The sequence below is a fragment of the Amphiprion ocellaris genome, chromosome 16, assembly GCF_022539595.1.
Source record: "Amphiprion ocellaris isolate individual 3 ecotype Okinawa chromosome 16, ASM2253959v1, whole genome shotgun sequence".
NCBI lineage: Eukaryota > Metazoa > Chordata > Actinopteri > Pomacentridae > Amphiprion > Amphiprion ocellaris.
Window position 1 is genome coordinate 669060 of NC_072781.1, and position 22001 is coordinate 691060.

The following is a 22001-nucleotide window of genomic DNA, read 5'->3' on the forward strand; positions in this document are numbered from 1 at the left end:
AAATGTTGCAATGCTGGTGAAAAATGCTGGTGATTAGTACTAATGTGATAGGATTCATTTCAAAATGGGAGAGAGTTGATTTATTTCTTCCATAACTGATAATTTGTGCAAACATGAGACAGAGTTCATGAATTGTTCAAAAATGTTACAAAGGTAGTGGTTTGCACAAATGAAGCATGATTTGATGACAGTTCATGATTTCCTAAAAATGTTAGAAGTGATAATTTGCACAGAAATGTAACTGGTGTGATTTTGAACAAAATGCTGCAAATATGCTGATTCATAAAAAACTGCCAAGAAAGATATTTACAAAAGTTTCAGAGATGGGATACCTCTGACTTTTAAATATTGGAACAAATTTCCATATACGTGTGTGTGTGTGTGTGTGTGTGTGTGTGTGTGTGTGTGTGTGTTTCCTACCGTCATTGTTGTGGAAATCGTTGTTAATAATTATTGTCAGGAATAATTAACATAAATGTGATCAGACAGTCTTTTTACATATTATTTTCATTATTATTATTATTGTTTAAAGATGATGGCACAAGTTTGCTATTGAGGAAGTTTGTATCAAACAAGGTGCATTTCGTACTACTCAGTACTCTTGAAGTTGCTCTCAGGTTCAAACAGGTTGGTGACCTCTGATCGATCTATCTATCTATCTATCTATCTATCTATCTATCTATCTATCTATCTATCTATAGTCTATCTATCTATCTATCTATAGTCTATCTATCTATCTATCTATAGTCTATCTCTCTATCTATCTATAGTCTATCTATCTATATATCTATCTATAGTCTATCTATATATCTATCTATAGTCTATCTATCTATCTATCTATCTATAGTCTATCTATATATCTATATATCTATCTATAGTCTATCTATATATCTATCTATAGTCTATCTATCTATCTATCTATAGTCTATCTATCTATCTATCTATAGTCTATCTATCTATCTATATATCTATCTATAGTCTATCTATATCTATCTATAGTCTATCTATCTATCTATCTATCTATCTATCTATAGTCTATCTATATATCTATATATCTATCTATAGTCTATCTATATATCTATCTATAGTCTATCTATCTATCTATCTATCTATCTATCTATCTATCTATCTATCTATCTATCTATCTATCTATAGTCTGTCTATCTATCTATCTATCTATCTATCTATAGTCTATCTATATTGTTTTTCTATCTTTATTTGTTTCTCTCTTGATGGAAATTAGTGAGTACGGTATAGTCTGGTACAGAGCATCTCTACCTTGTGTTTGTTCTTCTGTACATGGTACCTGTCAAATCAACTAATTAAAAAAATAAAATAAGAAGAGTCTGAGCATGTAAAATATTATCACACAAATAACAGCACAGAGGAAAACACACATGAACCAAATATCAGACTTGAAACTGTGTCTCCATTCACAATTTGTTCACTAGAAACCTTGAATAAGTGTCATTTTCAGGTGCAAAAGAAGTCATGGTCTCTTAAAACACACAGTGTTATATTAAAAATGATTGTCAACCACTGTATAGCTAACAATCACATGTAAAACCATTATTTTAGTGTTAAAGCAACAGAAATCTGAAGGATACGTTGCTGTAAGAGCGAGAAGAGCTGCAGCTGTACATGCAGGGTGTAAGAAAATGTCCTGATGATGGAGTTAAATGGATGATTTAGTGCGACATCAGCAGCTGATGGAGCTGTGGTGGCGGTGGCCGCTGATTAATCCGAGCTGTGGCCTTTTCCCTCCCTTCAGCGACTCCGGATCATTTATCTGGCACTTATTGATCGGCTGCTGCACTGAGACACAATCAGAGCTGCTGCTAATTGTAAAAGTCATTAGAGCTGGCGGCGGTGTGTGTGTTCATAAACAGGTGTTTACCAGCTGAGAGTCCTCTTTATTTTCCCATCATCCCTCCTTCTCTCGTCCACCTGCCACTATTTTGGGCGTTTTTCAGCCCAGGGACAGAGTGAGGAGGCTGAAGCGACAACATCCGGACCACAGTGAGCAGTGTGTGTTTTCAGGTTGATGATCTTGATGCTCGCTGACTTCAGCAGGTCAGTCTGCTGTTAAAAGCTGAACTGTAAAAGGCCTGAAGTGACGCTGTGACTCGAAGGCGTCCAGCAAAACCAGGCAGGAAGTGACGAAAGAACCGAGAGCAACATGCAGGTCGAGTTCACAGTGACGCTGCAGATGCTTTCTACGCTTTAGTTCACTGCTTTTAATGAGAAACACCCGGCTTTATGTTCACATGTTTAACCCTCCTGTTGTCCTCATTTACAGGCACCAAAACATATTGTTCCCTTGTGTGAAAAAAATCCAAAAATTCAGCAAAAATTCCCGAAATTTCTGGAATTTGGCAAAACCTTCAGGAAGAAATTTCCAATAATTCTGTAAAAGTTTCCCTTAAAAAAAAATTATTTAAAAAATCCCCCAAATTTGGCAAGAAAATTCTTGTAAACATTTTCCAAAAATGAGCAAAAATCTTCCAAAAAATCCTAAAAATATCTAAAGTGATTCCATATATATCAGTAAAACTTCTAAGATTTTTTTTGTGAAAGTTCTTAAAAAAGCTTTTTTTTTTTACATTTCTTTTTGTTTCCACCAAAAATGTTCAAAAAATTCCCAAAAATGTTGAAAATGTGGAAATTTTCACTGTGACACTATGTTTTTTCCCCCACATTTTCAAACTATAAAACAGGTCAATTTGACCCGCAGGACGACACGAGGGTTAATAAGAGGGATTAATTGGTTTAGAAGGAATTTTCCCTCCATGTAAAGAAAATCACATGGATTCCTTGGTGTTTAGGACCGTCACCTCACAGCTCAAACATCCCGGCCTGGGATCTTTCTGCATGTTCTCCCTGTGTATATGTAGGTTTTCTCAGGTTCTCCAGCTTAAAGATGGACTTACAGATAGACTCCAGCCCCCAGCGACCCCTATTTTTGGCTTGTTTCCATTTACATCAGTGACAATAAGGCAAGGCAGGATCTGTAATCAGAACACTGTGTAAATCTGTTGTTGTTCCTGAGGACTCTGTGTAATTGGTTTTAAATATGGAGACGTGCAATATAGCAAAATTCTTCAGATTTCCATGACCTGAATGACTGAGAATCTACACAGACACAACCCAGGTTAGTTTGTGATTATTTATTTGAAATCTATTTGGTAATATGCAAACTCTAAGTGTAACATCCATTGAAATATTAAAGGTGTTTTACTCAGATTTTGCCACAGGGCCCATTTATATTCTGTAAAAACATCTGTGCTTGGTTGATAATCCAAAACAGTCATCTTCTCCACACACATGTGCAACGAGTGACGTTCTGCAATTAATTCATTTTGGATTTACCTCCATAGAAATGATTTTTTTCTGACTTTCTCACTACTTGTGTTTCTTTCTCTGATTTAATTCTAGCTATGTGTCCATTTTAGTTAATGCAGTGTTATCAGAACCAATACAAGTGACTGCAAAATCTATGAAAAAAAACATTTTGTAATGAATAATAGTGACTCTTTACAATGGAAAAAAGTGAGAATTTCAGTTTATATTGAAATCCAGTCAGTCACCTTTAAATATACGTTTCTCCTCAACATGTGGCATCATCATTTCTTGCCAAGTTCTAAAGTCTCACCATGTGTCTTATTTCCCTTACAAATATATTTTTTTAAATTGTGAAGCAAGAACCAACATTATAACGAACAGAAGAACCACTAAATTAACCCTGTTCATTTCAAAAGTCGATCCCAGGGTAAAGAATTAGCTTTGAACCTCAGTTTCTCAACAAAAACAGACGAGAAATTCATAAAATTAAAAGAAAATCAGCACAAACTCCATCTTTAAAGCCTCTAAACAGCCTCTAAATGAATGTTACGGTACGAAGCCCTTCATTCTACTATTTCTGGTCATCACTTTGCTTTATAATCCTGACTTTTTATTGTAGCTGTACAGACTGCATGTTCAGAATCTGCACTCTTTTCACTTTTACAACTTATTTTGTGCTACGACTGACACGTGCCGCATAAAAACATCTAAATAAGTTGTTTTGAGCAGAAGATTTGCGGGTGTGTGGACGTCTCAGAGGTACTTGAGTGTTTGTGTGTGGACGGAGCAGCTCAGTTTAGGCGAACACACCGTTAAAAGGCTGCAGCTCTTTTCTCTCTCCGTCTATTTTTGCTCTGTTTGATCCATTAAGATCAGCAGTGATGATAGTTAATGAGTGGAGCCTCTCCACAAAGCAGCCGGTAATCACAAATGTCCTGAAGAGAGGAAACACACACACACACACACACACACACACACACACACACACACACACACACACACACACACACACACACACACACACATTACAACAAAGACATGCGTGGATGTCTAAATGTGCAGCATGTGTTTAAAACCACGCACACATGCAATAAGTACAGATTTACCCCCCAAAAAGCATAAATATTCATAAACAATCATCTCCACCTATAATTAAGATGCAGGTGTATTTTCTTTAATAAAATTTGCTTTTTGTTATGTAGATTTAGGAATATAGTTGGTAACTTATTATTCACTGTTTACGTAAATAATCAGACAGAATATTCCAAACTCAGCGTTTCATTTCTACACTGATGACACTGTCCTCTACTGAGCAGCTCCACTCCTGCTGAGGCCTTCAGGATTTATAACTCAGGTTTTATAGAGTCCAGGAACAACTTTGTCACCTGCAACTTGTTTTAAATGCAGACAAAACCAAAAGTGTTCTTTACTACTTCAAAAACTGCCAGATCAGCATTGTCTGGAAAAATTTTAACCAGAAATGGTCAACAAATACAGTTTGTATCTACTTTTAAATATCTAGGATTTTTAATTGACGACTGTTTGTCTTTTAAGGAGCACATTCAGTATATGGTAAAAAACTGAACTCTTCTTTGTCAGGTCACAGTGGTGAACCCAAGCCAAGAACACACACATGGCAGGATCAGGTGGAAAAATCAAGATTTTATTTAACACAAATTATATCAAATGGGAGGAACTAAATGGGGATGGAAGAACTAGCCAAGGAGCTAGATAACTAAGTAATTCAGGCCAGGGATAAACTAACTGGAACCTCAGTAAAAGGGGCTGGGCGGGCGGCAGCAGGCTCCTGGAGACCAGCGGCGATCTCCTGCTGGGGTTGGTGAGTAGCGGAGAGTGGCTGCAGCGGTCCAGGTAACCTGAAGCAGGGCAGCGGAGACGAGGCAGAGGCTGGCAGGAACTGAGACACCTCTTCCAGAGGGGAGTGCAGGATCTTGTTGGCTGGCAGGAATAACTGGGGAGCCCCGGGCAGCTCAGGCAAAGAAGAACACAGGTTAAACCATTGCAGGAGAACTGGGGCAGGAATGTACAAGAGCCAAACACTGACAGCTGGAGCTGAAGCTACAATCTGGCAGGGAGTGGAGTGAGGAGCCGCCTTTCATGGAGGAGGAGGAGATGTCAGGTGTGCTGCCTGGAGTTCTGCTGATGAGACTGATTAGTTGCAGCCGCTGCAGAGAGAACGGCACAGAGGAGCAAGATGGAGACAGAACAGGACAGAGAGAGAATGAGGTAGGTGGCATAGAGAGGGAGAATGAAGAGGTGGAACAGGGGAGAAACAGAAAAAGGAGGGACAGGGAGAATGAAGCTAGGTCAGGTAGGGGCTGATGCAGAGACCAGGGAGGGGGCTTTCACATTCTTAGGATTTTTTTTTTACAGAAACAAGTCTTGCTTTCTGTGAAACAGAAATTGGTAGAAACAACCTTTCTGCCTGTCACTGACTATGGAGATGTGTTGTATATGAAGGCCTCTGCTAGTTGTCTTAGTGTGTTGGATAGCGTGTACCATAGGGAGCTGAGATTCATTATCAGATGTGGTCTCCTTACTCACCACTGTGTTCTGTTCTAAAGTCAACTCGACTTCTTTAAGTCATTGGTGTGTATTTACAGAACAAATCTGGATATTATTCCTTCCCATTTGTCTTGTCTTTTAACAAGGAAACATGGTCTGTGTCCTATTTTTAATCAAAATGTCTCATCCCACTTGATTTAAGATAAATTCATTTAACAAGAGACATTTCAGCAGATGGAGGGACTTGTTTTAAGACAATACATCTTAAATATCTTGTTAAGTAAAACAATCTTGAAATTATCTTGTTTTGAGTTGAATTTTACAGGAAAACTCAAAATAAGTTTAACCCTCGTGTCGTCCTGTGGGTCAAATTAACCCGTTTTAAAGTTTGAAAATGTGGAAAAAAATATATTTTCACAGTGAAACTTCTGATGTCCACATTTTCAACATTTTTGGGAAATCTTTGAACATTTTTTGGTGGAATTTCGCTGGATTTTGGTTGATTTTTATGTGAATGTTCTTAAAGAAAATAGAAGTTTTACTGATATATATGGAATCACTTCAGATATTTTTAGGATTTTTTGGAAGATTTTTACTCATTTTTTGAAAATATTTACAAGAATTTTCTTGCCAAATTTGGGGGATTTTTTTAAAAATAAAATTTTTAAGGAATTATTGGAATTTTCTTCCTGAAGGTTTTGCAAATTTTCAGAAATTTGGGTAATTTTTTTGCTGAATTTTTGGATTTTTTTCAGACAAGGAAACAATATTTTTTGGTGCCTGTAGATGAAGACAGCAGGAGGTTTAATACATCTCAGATTAGGAGGTTACATGAAAGCAAAAATCTATTTTTGAGTGAAAAACAACTATTTTTTTTAAGCATGTCTGGCATATTTTAAGACACCTAAGCTTGACAATCCTTGTAAAATATAGCTTAAAATAAGTTTTCCCAGCTAATTTTAAGATCTCAATATTCTAAATATCATATCTTATTTCTAGAAATCTGACCAAGACATTTTTCACTTGTTCTATTGGCAGATTTTTCACTTATTTCAAGGTACAAGTTCCTTGAAATATTTTTTTTTCTTGTTTTGAGAGAGGCATTTTTTCCAGTGTGTTGCTTGTTCATGGTGAGTGAGGTCTCCTCTTATGGCACAGGGTGGTGATGATCAGCCAATCCCAGCTGCTCCCTCCAGGTCAGCTGATTGCAGATCAGCACACCTGCCGCCTCCTGCTCAGCTGCACCTGCTGATCAGGGAGGCAGGGAGAGAGTACTGCACTACTACTGTGTGCAAGTGTTACATATGAGCAAGTTTTAATGTTGTTAATTTTATCAAATTCAATCAATTTTCTCATTAATATTCTGTAAAAACATCTGTAACAGTTCAGGTTCTATTGTGCAGCTTTGCCTGGTTGATAATCCAACCTGTACCTGTAACCCAGTAAATCCCTGTATTGATTAAATGTTTGCAGGATCTCGAACGCGTCAAACAATTTACTGGCTAAGAAAACCAAGACGCTGACATTAACATTTAGCTCAGAGCATCACAGTTCTGCTACGATGACCAAAGGACCGAGCCGTCTGACTGAAACCGATTAAAAATCTTTTAGTCATCCACAGCCAGTGACACCTTCTAATTAGAAGCTCCTGAGATGTGGGTTCAGCCCTGCAGGACATTGCTCATGACATTTATGTGTCAACTATCTGCTGCTATTCTGACACATGTAAACAAAGTGAGTCATGGCAGAGAGCGAGCAATTATATTTTTACTTAGCACCAGAATTTAGCGCTATAATTAGCAGGAAACCCAGTTACCCATTTGTTTCATTGTGGAACTTTGATGCATGGAAGAACCTGCAGACATTAAACATGATAAATTAAAAAGGGAAAAGGGTTTTAATCACAGCTCAAAAATGTTTTAGAAATGAAGAGTCATTTAAATGAGCGTTGTATAAAGTCTCTCTACACCATTTGATTTAAACCCTGCAATTTCTTTTAGTACAGTCACCGCCATAATACTAAACAAATCCTAAAAGGCCATTCAAAACATAAAATTAATTGGTCATTTTGATTCCAGTGATCCACTAATGAAGGTCCTGCTTTTTATCAAAAGACACAGTTTCTGTTTCCGTGCTTCGTGTCTATATAAAGCCAGGACATTTGAAAATTCTTCAGTGACAAAAATGGCTAAGACGAGGAACCTAACGAAGGAAACACATCTCCAAGAAACTGTCTGAACGTGCTCTGGAATTAGTTTGAAATTCGTGCAAAATGACTTAAAAAATTTGTGTAAAATAGCTCAAAATTAGTTTAACTTGTTAAAATATGTCAGAAATTTCTTAAAGCTTATCCAAAATGACCTAAAACTTGTGGAAAATGACTCAAACTGTTCAAATCTACTTAAAATTCATCCAATAAGAGTTAAAATGGTTTAAAAATGACTCCGAATAAGATAAGATAAGATAAGATAAAGATAAGATAAAGTTCTTTATTTCTCCCCACTCCAGGGGAAATTTACATTGTTACAGCAGCTGGTTACAGCAGCAGCTGTTACAGAATCTGGATAAAGTTATTTGAAATTCATCTAAAATATCTTAATATTTGCCCAAATTGACTTAAATTTGTCCAAATTAGTCCAAACTGAATTAAAATTGCCCATGTTTGTGGATATTTGTCAAAAAATACTTTGAATTGTCTGAATGTCACCTGGAATGAGTTAGAAATTGCCTAAAGTTATTCAAAATTTGTCCAAAACTAGTTAAAATATATTATAAAATTCTGTTTGTCCAAAATGACCTAAAACTTTAAACACAAACAAGATTTTTCTATAAATATTTCATGATAATATTTCGGATTGTGTAAAAGTTTAAGGGTGTCTGAAAACTTTTTTCCACCACTGTATCTGCTGTAATTTTTCAAAAACAGCTTCTCCTTCTCTAATGAACATCAACAAAGCTCCATGTTGGATTTTAAGTTTAGTTATTTAATATTTAACAGCATCTTTAAAACAGCAGTTGGTGCTTTAACCCTCGTGTCGTTCTGTGGGTCACATTGACCTGTTTTAAAGTTTGAAAATGTGGGAAAACAAATATATTTTCACAGTGAAACACAGTCAGGAGGTGTGTCGCCTCTGAAAAAGCATCTCTAAAGACGTCACCGGTTCACAGGGAAGGTTTCAAATGCAGGTAGCTGAACGTACAAAAGAAACTTCATAGATTGCATGGAAGTCCAGGAAATAATACCAAATAAAAGTCCGATTGAGAGTCTAGAGAAAATACAAATGCAAAAACACAAACCTGGTCAGAAAAACAAAAAAAAAATCTAAAATGCACATCAGATAGGAGAAAATAATTGCAAACAGGACAAACTGATGAGGACAGAAAGGAAAGAAAAGACTATTTATGCACTCAGAACTGAGATGCAGGTGAAACTAATCGGAACCATTAAAAGAGGAGGGAAAAGCATCAAGGGAGGAGGTAAAAACACATGAGACACACAAGAACAGGATCTTAACAAATCAAATGAGAAAATAACTAAACCAAACTGAAGACCAGGACAGAAGAGAACTATCTGTACTGCAGGAAGGAATTACCTGGAATGACTCTGACTTTGCTTTAAGGTGACTCGGATCCAGAAAGATGATCTGAACTTGAAGCCGGCGAAGACAGAACTCTGCACTTCTTAAAGTTTTTTCTTTGGTTTCCATTAAAGCCCAGAAACTCACAGATGAACGAATGAGAAGCGTGTTAATGGTGTGAAGATGAAAGTGCAGCTGCTTTTAGATCTTCAGATGTAACACAACACTATTATAGAGTAGAATCTATGTTTGCTAAAGCTGTGAAGGTCGGCTGAATGGAAAGCGAAGGCGTTACGATATTATATGGCATCTAAAGGTTATAGTGTGATAATACTGTTGTTATATAGAGCTGGAATACAGAAAGATACAGCAGGTTATAGTTGTTTCTGTGTGCAGCCAAAGAAAAAGAAAAACTGACATGATGTAGATCAGGAGAGTCAAAGTCATCTTAGTTCAGGTTCCACATTCAGCCCAGTTTGATCTCCAGTGGACCGGACCAGTAAAACCACAGCATAATAACCTAGAAATAACCACAACTCCTGATGGTTCCTTTGTTTTAGTGCAAAAATGTTCAGAAAACATCATGAACAACCTGAAATTTCTCAAGAATAATAAATTCAGTTTCATCAGCATTCAGCCACAGTTTTATCATTTCCACTACAACTTCCAGATCACAGAGTGTCGACAAAGAAACACAACATTTAGTCACAGCTATCTGGAACTGATTGATAGTATTTTACTTAATGATCAAAATGACAAAAGTCAGACAAAAAAAGGAGACAAAAAACAACAAAAACAAGACAAAATATTTCAAAATGTGACACAAAATTACACAAACGAGACAAAAATGACACAAAATTGCACAAACGAGACAAAATTGACACAAAATTACACAAGCGAGAAAAAAAATGTTAAAAGTGAAAAAAATGACAAAAAAGTAGACAACACAAGCGAAAAAAAGACAAAAACAACAAACAAACCATAAAATGACAAAAATAAGAAAAAACACAAGCGAGACAAAAAGGAAAATGACAAAAACGAGAAACAAAATGACAGAAGTCAGACAAAAAACCACAAAAGTGAGACAAAATATTACAAAAATGAGACACAAAATGACAAAAGAGAAAAAAGACAAAAAATGAGACAAACGACATGAAACAAAAAAAAGAGACAAAAAAGTAAAAAGCGACAAAAAAATGGGGAAAAAAACACACACAAAAAAGTGTTTTACACTTTACAAAGTTGTCCAGCAGGCCAGATTGGACCCTCTGGAGGGCCGCTTTTGGTCCGTGGGCCGCATGTTGGGCACCCCTGCTGTAGACCACAGTTCAGCTCAGTTCATGTTTGTTCCAGGTTGTTGACTTCGTTTTCAACATGTCACTGTGCTGCTGCAACCATCTTTCTCACTGTAAACAAACAAAACAAAACAAAAAACTTTAAAAAAAAAAAAAAAAAAAAACTATGGAAAGTTGGCAGCAAGAGTGTCAAAAAATATGTTTAAAAAAAGCAAAGATAAGATAAGATAAGATAAAGTTCTTTATTTCTCCCCACTCCAGGGGAAATTTACATTGTTACAGCAGCTTTATTTACAATATATACAAGGGTGAAAAAAATTTTTAACAGAAAAAAATAAAAATAAAAATAAAGTTTAAAAGTGCAAAGATGTGCAGTGCAAGAATGTCAGTGCAAATTTTATGGTTTGGGGTGGTAATGATATAGTCCAGTTTATGTTAACATCAGCCAGTGATGCTGATGTTGTAAAGTCTTATAGCAGATGGAATGAAGGACCTGCGATAGCGCTCTTTCTTGCAGGGTGGATGTCTCAGTCTGCTGCTGAAGGAGCTGCTTAAAGACCCCACAGTGTCATGCAGTGGGTGAGAGGGATTGTCCATGATGGATGTGAGCTTTGCCAACATCCTCCTCTCACCCACCTCCTCTATGGAGTCCAGGGAACAGTCCAGGACAGAACCAGCCCTCCTGACCTTCTGTTTAGTCTCTTTCTGTCCCTTTCAGTGCTCCCTGCTCCCCAGCAGACCACTGCATAGAAAATAGCAGACGCTACCACAGAGTCGTAGAATGTCCTAAGCAGAGTCCTGCACACTCCAAAGGACCTCAGTCTCCTCAGCAGGTGGAGACCACTTTGGTCCTTCTTGTACAGAACCTCTGTATTGTGTGTCCAGTCCAGTTTGTTGTTGAGGTGAACACCCAGGTATTTGTATGTGTCCACCATGTCAATGTCCAAACCCTGGATGTTCACCGGTGCAGTCCGGGGTGTCCTCCTCCTGCGGAAGTCCACGATCATCTCCTTCGTCTTACTGGCGTTGAGCTGCAGATGGTTTCGCTCACACCAGTCCACAAAGTCAGAGATGACCGTCCTGTACTCCCGCTCGTCCCCCTCAGATACACACCCAACAATGGCTGTATCATCGGAGAACTTCTGGAGGTGACAGCTCCCAGAGTTGTAGTGGAAGTCTGATGTGTACAGGGTGAAGAGAAAGGGGGAGAGCACTGTAAACTGTAAATACTGTAAACTGTAAAATAACCAGTAAAATCTATTTTTTGGTTGATTTAATACAGTAAAATCTTATAGTTTCACGGTCACACACTGTAAAAGAATGAATTACTATTTGCAAAGATGCAGATTTTGATGTGGACTTTATTTGCAGTTTTGTTTTGTTCTTTTTTTTAAAGTCAGTATGTTTGTTCTTACAGTTTTTCTGTTATTTTACAGCGTATTAAAGTCTTTAAAATAACTACTGAAAATGAATTACCATTTATGAGTTCTTCATATACATATTTTGTCTTTCACATAACAGTAGATACTTGTGAAATAATATCTTTGCTGATTTAAATATAGTAAAAAATAGCGTTTTCTTGAAGTCAAATGTTGTTAATGAACCAGTTAGAATTTGTAAAACAGATTTTTGATGTGACCTGGTTTTGTTAACATTTTTTTCCTATGATCTTACTAGATATTGTCTGTATTTTTTTTTTTAATGAAACAGGGAAGATCAGTAAAATGACAATTTTTGTTTTTCAAAAGTAAAAAAATGAAATAAAATACTTAAAACAGTTAAAAAACATTTTATTTTTAAATTTTCTTTACAGTGCTTTCCACTCTCCAGGTGATTCACTTTTAAAGGCTGTAGGTTTAACATGTTTGAAATGCTGTCAGCAATTTCTGTCACTTGTCTGGTTTCTGAAGGAGTTTCAGAACCTCCTGGTAGAAAGACTTTTAATCTGAAGCTCACGTTATAGAAGATTAACCTCATAATAACTGACATAAAACAAAAAAAAGAAGGAAATAAACAAGATGATGTTGAGCGTCGCTGTCTGTGGTGCTGAAGTTCTCTTCTCTAAAACTGGGCAAAGTGAGCAACTTCCCGGTTTAACTCAGTATTATTAGATCTACATGATTCCATCAAAGGTTCTCCAGCCTCCATCTTTCAGTTTTGTTGAGAAACTTGTCATCAAAAAGGTTTAGGGCCTTAATTTTGTTTTCTGTTGACCACATCACAAAGCTTCAGTGTTTAGGAATCAATGCAAAGAAACAACAGGGGCTCCATTATTGAGTGTTAATTTAAGTTAATAAAGTATTAAGTTAAATACAATTGTGACACTAAAAACAGCAAAACACTGACAGCCGCAGCATTTTTCAACTATTTTACAGCAACATTCACATTCCACAGCAGAAAACAGCAATAAATTTAGCAGGAATGAACTGTTTTCAATAAATGATGGTAGTAGCACTGTAAAAAATGTTTTAGAGTGGTTATTTTTACAGTGTAGTGGGTTAATCCAGATGTTGCCTCACTGCTTTGTGTCCGTTATCACACTGTATTTGTGAAGAAGTGAGGAAAAGTGAATTATAACACAGAACATTTGTGATACGTTTCATTTAGAGGTAATCACAGATGAAGTTTACTGATATATTCACTGTTTTCTGAACAAACACTGAGCATTCTGTTACTTTATTACATAGTATTACTATAATGTTGTCAGTTGTTCATGTGGTCGCCCTGTTGAGATCCTTAAACAAAGCTAACTAGGAGATCTTAAACCTGCTTCTCTCCACATTAGTGGCAAAAGAAACACACTTGGTTTGTTTTCATGTCAGTCAGCTGACACCCACAGGGAAAAAATAAAGGCCACCTGCTGCTATGTATTCATATATGTCAACATTTTGTCATGTAAACAGTCATGTCCACAGCTTTTCCATTTAGAAGGTCTAATCCGTTGACCTGGGACACAAAAATCTGTTTTAAACCAATTAAAATAGGTTGAAATCCAGATAAATACACTTTATACTATGCGAGACTTTGCATTTTCCTTCATGGAAATGCAACACAGCCAAAGATTTTTACAGATCATTACAGTCTTTTTGCTGCTTTTCAACCAAAATCCTTTGTGGAAATCTCTCAAATCTGCCAAAAACACACAATATCAGCCACCAGCAGCTTGAATCCTTAAAGTTTTACCTTTAAGAAACCCAACGTGATCAAACGTAAACGTCTCTAATCGTCAAACAATCAGCCAGACAAAACGACTCAGCTTTGAAAAATAAACCAACATCTTTTATTTGGTGAGTGGTGTACATCACTATATGCACTAAAGGCAGGTCTATGCAGGTATAACTTCTTTGCTCTACATGTTGAATAAGTATAAAGTGATTATATGCATCTGTGTCCATTCAAAACGTGTTCCCGTCACCCCACGAATCACCGTTTAATCATCAGAAGACCACGAATGTTTAGAACAGCACTGATCATGATTGCACCGCTGAACGTTAATTGTTTGATTAGAATCTAACACAACAGAATTTACTGTTCCATTTAAATCGAGTGAAAGTGAACAAATAAATCAAATGTTCCACAGTAATTCTGTGCAGCTGTTGTTCTATTGACAGTAAATAGGGGAATATTACTGAAAGTTAATGGTACCACTCATTGTTCTGTTGAAATGTAATGGAACAGTTGGTAAAAATAAATCAGACAGATGTTCCATTTAAAGTTTACATCACCAATGTTTCATTTAATGCTAGAAATGATAGTAGACACACTTAAAATGAAATAAATACATGAAAAATATTACTGTTGCCATTGATGTTCAGCAATGTTTAACCGATTCATGAGATTTAATGGAATGGTCATCACATTAAACATTAATATGGGGATTCTATCCATTTAAAATTAACGGAAGAAGAGCTATTATGAAAAAAAGACACATTTTCTCATAAACGTTTTATGAAATCACCAAAAACACTGAAAGATAATGGTATTCCATTTAAGATTAATTAAAAAATTGCTCCACTTGAAGTTGATGGAACTGCTTTTTGAATAAAATGAGTTTAATCACATAAATGCTCCATTTAAAGTTCACTTGAAAAGTTTTAACCATTTGAAATTCAGTATATTCACTGGAATTCATTGAAAGTACATCTTGTTCCATTGACATTCAGTGTTTCTAAAGTTTAAAAGAAATTCTGACCAGACATTGTGAAACAAATTGTGGCAAATATTCCACTGAAATCAAAGTATTGTGCATTAAAAGTAAACTGGGATGTTATTTAATTAAAATTAATGGCACAATTAGTGTGATTTACAGATACAAGGCTGCAATTTTACTGAAATCTAATGGAGTTACATCCATTACATGAAGGAATTCTTCACTGAAAGTTAATGAAGCTCTCCGAGTGAAATTTTGTGAGAATATATTCAAATTTATCAGCGATTTAAAGCTACATGTTCACTGAATATTGACTCAAGATCAAGGCAAAAAACAGTGTTCTGTTGATACTCAGCGGGTAAAAAGATTAGATGGATTTCTTCAGATTTAATACTGGTTCCAGGGAAATGGAACAACAGAAAGAAAGCAAACGTGGTCTTTCTGTTAATGTTTCCTGCTGCCGACTTCACCGACCGACCAACCTGGACACGCGTGTTGCTCAGCGTGACCCCGAGAGTCTTTAGTGATTAGTTGTATGTGTGTGTATATATACAGTGTAAACATGTACTGTGTGGATGGATAGATAGATAACCACATCGGAGGATAAAACACATCATCGTTGGCGGATCTGACGTCTCGAATGTCCTTTGGATTAATACTGCGTTGCTGTTTTTTTTTTGTTTTTTTTTTGGAATGAGCGGTTTCATGAGGATGACTTGAGGTATCGACTTGAGCAGAGGGTCCTCCTCAAAGTGGCTGTAAAAAAACACAAAAACAGAACAAAGAGGAAGGTTATTCATCTAGAAAACAGTTATTCTCACCTCTTTATTTCCCTACGTTTGCATATTTACAGATTTGCTGTAATACTAACGTTTCCCCGATTAGTTTAAAGGTTTCACGGAGGTTTTCAACTGTACTTTTGCACATGCACGTCTAAATGTAATGACATTTTATAAGCATTTTTCTTTCACAATGTGCCTTCTTTTCTCTCTTTCTGAGCTGTGATAACTTACATCGGAAGTCTCGCTTCATTCTCGTCATTTATTGAAAGAATTTGCGGTTTGTTTTGGGTTTAACTTTTCATTTTGAGCATTTTTTGTCATTTGAGGTTTACATATGTATCATAGTCTGGGTTGTTGTGTGACTGTATGTGTCTGTACCCACCAGCTGAAAGTTGTTTAGGAGGTGGTCTACGTTGATGTCGTCGTAGCTCTCCTGGAAGGTGTTGGGATCGTCCCTGGACTCCTCTTGGTCGCTGTTTCCTGGATCTTCTAGGCTGTAAATGTGAATGTGGAGGGTGAAACTGAATCTATAAATAAAACTGAACACCCATCCTTTGCCTCCATCCTCTCCTAGGTACTATTTCTGAGCAAATATGCAAAATTAAATTCATATTCTTCACTTTTGACTGGATAAAAAGATTGTAGGGGCTGTTTTTGTGCCTGTGCTGGTTTAATTTGTGTATGAAGCAAAGGCTTTGAGAAACACAAACCTACATGTTGAGCAGCGTTGGTTGTATTTGATCAGTTTTTCTGTGTTTTTAAGCTGAGTGCCAGATATGGTACAAAATGTATAGATTTTGTGTTGTTTTGGATCAGATATTTCAGATTGTTGCCATTAATGTCTGTTTTTTAACATTTATAATTCGGCTGTGTTCATCTGCAGCTCCATCACTCAGTGTTTGCTGCTAAATGTTGTTTCATTGAAAAACCTGCAAGACAAACAAACTCTGATGGAAGCTGCAGACTTAAATACTGGAGAATTTGTGCACATTTATCATTTTTGTGCTTCAATTTTTTGACAAAAATGCATCTTTACAAAACATTTTGATGTTCAAGAGAAAACTTTAAACCCCATAATGAGGTTTTCAAAGCAAATTTTGACAACTTTGCACACAAATGAGCTGATTTTGCTTCACTCACTGTCCAAAAAAGTTGCTTTAAGAATACATTCAAGAGGAGAAGGTGATGCTGAATCACGATTTGTTGTATTTTTTAACCTTATAATCAATTTATTTACTCATAATTTGTTGGTTGATATGATTTCCAGCTGCTATGCTCACCATACTCTCACATGGAAGCAGCAACCGCCAAAATAAAGCAATAAAGTCAATGCAAATGTACTTTTACCTTAAGCTTTTCTGTCTGTTCATCTATAAGAATTCTAACATCTTGCAGGAGTCCAAAGTAAAACCAACTACAACTGAAATCTAGACATCTTATTCTAAAATATGGATACATGGTGTTTGCATTAATGCCAAATAAAATCAGTTTTACATCCAGGTAGACATAAAGTGCTTTTACTGAGTCACAAAATCATTTTCCTATAGGATCTTAAAGGTGGACATGAGGAGGACTGATTCCTACCTTCTCTTTCCTGTTAGCACTGAGTTCAGGTACTTCTTGACGGCCATCTGTTTGCGGAAGCGGCTGTAGTTGTCTGTGAAGATGGCGTCTGTGTGGCGCTTCACTGGCTCATCCATCAGCTCATCACTAAACATGAAGAGACGACATCAGAGCGACGCCACCATTCAGGAAGATTCAGCAGGTTATTATGTAAAATCAGTTCAGGATCTGTGAGTCACGGTGTTTCATGTGCGTGAGTTCCTCCTGGCTGTACAACAAACATGTGAAGGAGCAGTAAACGGCAAATTTTAACCTTTTAAATGTTTAGCTGTGTACAAAATGCATCATCGAGCAGACAGGCTCTTTTAACTGCAGTTGTCAGTTGCTCTGGTGTTTCCTGATGTACAGGTTAGAATATGTGGTTTTGACAGGACATGGAGCACTTCTATGGAGCTTCAGGGTGTTTCTTCTACAAATGTAATGTAAATTACCTTAATTACATCATTCTCAAGCCCATTTCTGAAGGATGTGGTTTAAAACAAGCACATTTTTAAAAGTTCTTTTAATTGTAGGTCTAGAATTCTTTGAGGCTTCAGCTTCTTTGTACAATAGAGACAATAGAGTATCTTTTTTTTAAAATGCTGTTTTTCGTCCTATAAAGATAGTTATTTTGATTCTTTTTAAAAATGGAGACTGATTTTGATGTCATATAACCCTGCTTCTACTTTACAACCCTGTCTATTTCCTTTATATAGAATTTAAAGCTCCATAAATCTGTAACCAGGTTTCAAATTGCTCCTCTTTTCCATTTTTCTACACAGAAGTTTTGCCCTTTCTTTCCCAAATCCTCATTAGACGCGACATGGTTAAGTGAAACAAAGAAAACGTTCTTTAAAAGTGACGAGCATCCTTCATCCTCCAGCCGGACTGGTCACCTACCTGACCCGCTTTCCAATCAGGGACTCCAGGTACCTCCGCGCTGATAGCTGTCCCAGGAGTTTGCTGTATCCGCTGGTGAACAGTCCGTCTGCGTGTCTCGTCGGTCTGCAGAGCATCACAGCACAGTTGGAGTAAAATCTGCTCCTATTCTAACGTTAAAACACCAGATAAATCCATCTTGATGGTCTAAATCGGATGGAGCAATGATTATATCATTCATGTTGCTCTGAGAAAAACACAATAGCTGTATTTGCCATGAACACCATTTCTGATCCCTTTACTTTAACGCCCCTAAGTGCGTAAATTGTGCTTCTTAAAAGGCTTTAAATCCATTGTTATTGTGAATTTCAAATATGTTTCGAGATGACTGTAACTACAAATGCTGTAGGAGACAAACGGCAACGAGCCATAAGATAATAAATGTGGACATTTTAAAAAGAGATGATAGAAATATTATAGCGACTTTTCAGCTGAGTGCATCATCTGTTAGTTATTTTGCTACTGAGGTGAAGTTTTCTTTCTCTTTCCGGAACACAGCGCCAATAATTGGAATAAATTAAGACATTAATCATGACAACATGCGTAGAAGTCAAGATTTCTTTTTCTCTGTGCATAAAACTGAGCAGCATTCATGCATACAGAGCTGGAAAGATTTTCCTTCCACCTTTCTGCAGCTTTTGCTGGAAAGAACTTTTTCTCTCACCTCATGGATGTGTATGGTAGACTCAGAGTCCGGGAGTACAACACACTGCACAGGGCTATTAGGAGGAGCAGGTGGGGACCGGACCGTGCTAACATCGCTTTACACCTGAGGATGGAAACACTGACTGGTTATTGTGCCTCTAACCTGAACACAATAAGCATATCTGATCATACCAGCGAAGAAATTATCAAATCATTCAATTTTGCTCAGAAATTACGCTCAGCAATCCAATATAATTCCGTTTGGTGCTGATTTTTGACGGAGGAAATACAAGAACTCGCGGAAATCCAATGCGTAATTACGCACAGATACTGAGGGGGATTAAAGCCATTTGGACTCTGTTGGCACCGTAAACCCCAAACCAAACAACAGGCAGACCTGATAAACATCTTATTTATCAAACGAGTTACTGACAGAATGCCGAAAATGCATTCAAAAATATTCACAGTAAATGTAAATATGAAAATACAAAAAACGATTTTGTGAATTTCGTTTTAACAAGTCGACTCGACTAAAAAACAAACAAATAAACAGGACCGTGTTTTAGCCGCGAATGACTGCTAGAACATTATTCTTAACCAAACTTCTCAGTTGACGATGAATTTGGAATTTGGAATGCAAAAGAACTCTCGTAATCCAATGCGTAATTACGCACACTGCAAACAGTAGCGAAGATTAAATCTTGGTGGAGAAGCTGCAATTCTGCTTCCACCACAGACCACAAACTAGACGGAACATGCCGAGCTGCTGTTTTAGCCACAAGGAACAATGAATTCGATGCTTATGTCTGCTTTCTGTTATTTGGAAAATCGTATCCAAAAGCGCGCATATTATGGAAAACAGGCTACCAAACACGCAGAGCGCACTATCCCCAAAAAACCCACAAAATCATTTCTGTGCAAATAGAAAATCTTACATGTTTGCTTGATAAAGTTGTCTGTTTTGGTTCTTTGCGCTGAGCTGTCCAAAGTCCTGATCCTGAGCCTGTATGTCCACACTGCTGATCCGGTGTTTCCAGATTCTCTCTGCTTCTCTGCTCGCCTTCAGCTCTGCCTCCTTTTATACACCTGGATGTTTCTCATGGAGCAGGAGGGGACGTGAGATTCATCAGGGGCCTGAGACGTCAGCAGGTCGCTGCTTCCGTCATCGGTCTTGCTCACGGTCGGAACCACGGAGGCCTGTGTGGGAAGTAGTGGGGAGTTTTATTCTGTTTTTCTAATTAATCGCAGGAATAACCAACTTATACGCCAAGGTCGATGCCGTTGACGCATCTGATAATTTCCCCCAAAGTGCAGATCGGCTCCTGTGGTGAAAAACTGAGGAATGGACAGGAAATCTCGAAGTTAGACTCTGATGTTTTCTGCAGACCCGTTTCACTAAATAGAAGAATGAGTACAGGGCCAAATCTCCACTAACGAGCTTTGTGAATTTTGGTGTTGAACATGCCAATGTGCCAATTCTGTTTTGTGCTTTAACTGTACAACAAATCTTTTGTTTTCATCCTAAAAATGTGTAAATCCAGCAGGTGAAAGCGTCATATAACTGCAATGACTATAGACTTAAAGAAACTTTTGGCACATAGTCATCTATTATGTTGATTTTTACACTTTCAGAGCTACATGTGATGATTTTACTGAAACTTGGAAGCTTATTTTTGACCTTTTCTCTCGACAGTCATGATTTGGTTCTTGCTTTTCAGCTCTGGTGCATAAAATTTTTAGTAAAAAACATCTTGGACAAAATTCAATCAAAATAATTCTTAAAAGCTGCCAGTTTTTCCATGTAGGAAACGCAGTAATTCTGAATGATGAGAGTCACCTCCTCAGTCTTCAAATGAGCTCTGAACAAAGTCAGAGCAACTTTAACAGTGAAAATATAGCATACCACCACTGTGCTATATAAAGATTATTCTTTTAAAAAAATGTTCTCAATACAAAATCTCTTTTCTGTCTTTTTAGTCGAACCTTAACTGTCACAGAAACATCTGTATAAAATGTGCATAAATCTTAAATATACTCAATGTGCGTCACATTTGAGCCAAATGGAACAGAGCATAAAAGAAGACATGGCAACAGGAAAGTCTAGTCTGATTTAAAAATCGTCTGAGGAACCACGATTTTCATATTTTTCCATTGGCATTAAAGTATCAGATGTGTTTGGAATATAGCAGAATGTTATTCTCTTTAACACATACATAACAGGAGTTTAAAGAGGTGAAGAAAGGTTATTACAGGCCAACTTCAGCCTGACAATCCCCACTGAATGGCCCCGATAATTTTGAATTTTTATATAATGTATAGGACTGAGTAAGATGTGTTCCAAGTATAATTTTGAGCTATAAACACTTCCCGTTTCATCTCGTGCATTGTCCTGTCCTGACACAAATACTTAATTCCACAACAATATCACCAAAATCCTGCTGCTACCATTTATATCCACATAAATGAGCACCATGATTGGCGCTGAATAACACATGAGGCTCCTGCAGATTACCACTCTTAAATCAATACAACAAAAACATTATACAGGATGTTTACAAGACGCTAAGGCTGAGTTCTATTTCAGGTTTGTGTTGGGCTTTTTGTAAGAGAACGGCACACAGGACTGAAGTGTTTCTGAGTCCACCCACAGTGTCCCTGATGAGTCTGATTTGCTCTGCTGGAATGGCAGTGAAACAGCCGTGACGTCAGCCGGCACAACAACCGTCCGTCCGTCCGTCCGTCCGTCCGTCCGTCCGTCCGTCTGTCCGTCCAAATGAGTGTGAACCACTTAGCTAATATCAATGCAGAGAAAAATGATGATTGGCTCAGACATGTTAGACACAGAGGGAAAGAGACATTGTCGCCTGTTTAGGTGATAGATGGAAAAAAGCAACAATAAAGCAAAGGAAAGGGGAGGAAGAGGCATTAAATCAAACAGATAATTGGATAAACAGACTTTAAATTGCATAAAATGTGTAAAAATGTGTAATTTACAGGTCACAGGTAATAGTTAACCTACACTTTGAATTATAATTGATTTTCAACTTGCATGACTTTTGCTCATGTTTTTAGATACAGATAATTAACATTTTATATATGTTTATTTTGACAATTTTGATGCATAATGCAAAACGGAGTTTTA

General features: G+C 37.0%; 1 protein-coding gene across 1 annotated transcript; it reads right to left on the reverse strand.

Moving 5' to 3' along the window:
- Window positions 1–13993: 13993 nt before the first annotated feature.
- On the reverse strand, window positions 13994–19945 carry vip (vasoactive intestinal peptide). Its single transcript, XM_023291343.3, has 6 exons — window positions 19795–19945; window positions 18879–18983; window positions 18176–18280; window positions 17258–17383; window positions 16056–16167; window positions 13994–15647 (listed from the first exon to the last, which is right to left on the reverse strand). Coding segments are annotated over exons 1-6 (459 nt in total). The 5' UTR covers window positions 19797–19945; the 3' UTR covers window positions 13994–15638.
- Window positions 19946–22001: the final 2056 nt, after the last annotated feature.

Coding starts and splice junctions, on each gene's coding strand:
- vip (XM_023291343.3), bottom strand. Junction 18,281..18,878: donor CTACCATACACATCCATGAG/GTGAGAGAAAAA, acceptor GATGCTCTGCAG/ACCGACGAGACACGCAGACG. Junction 17,384..18,175: donor CTGATTGGAAAGCGGGTCAG/GTAGGTGACCAG, acceptor CTTCATGTTTAG/TGATGAGCTGATGGATGAGC.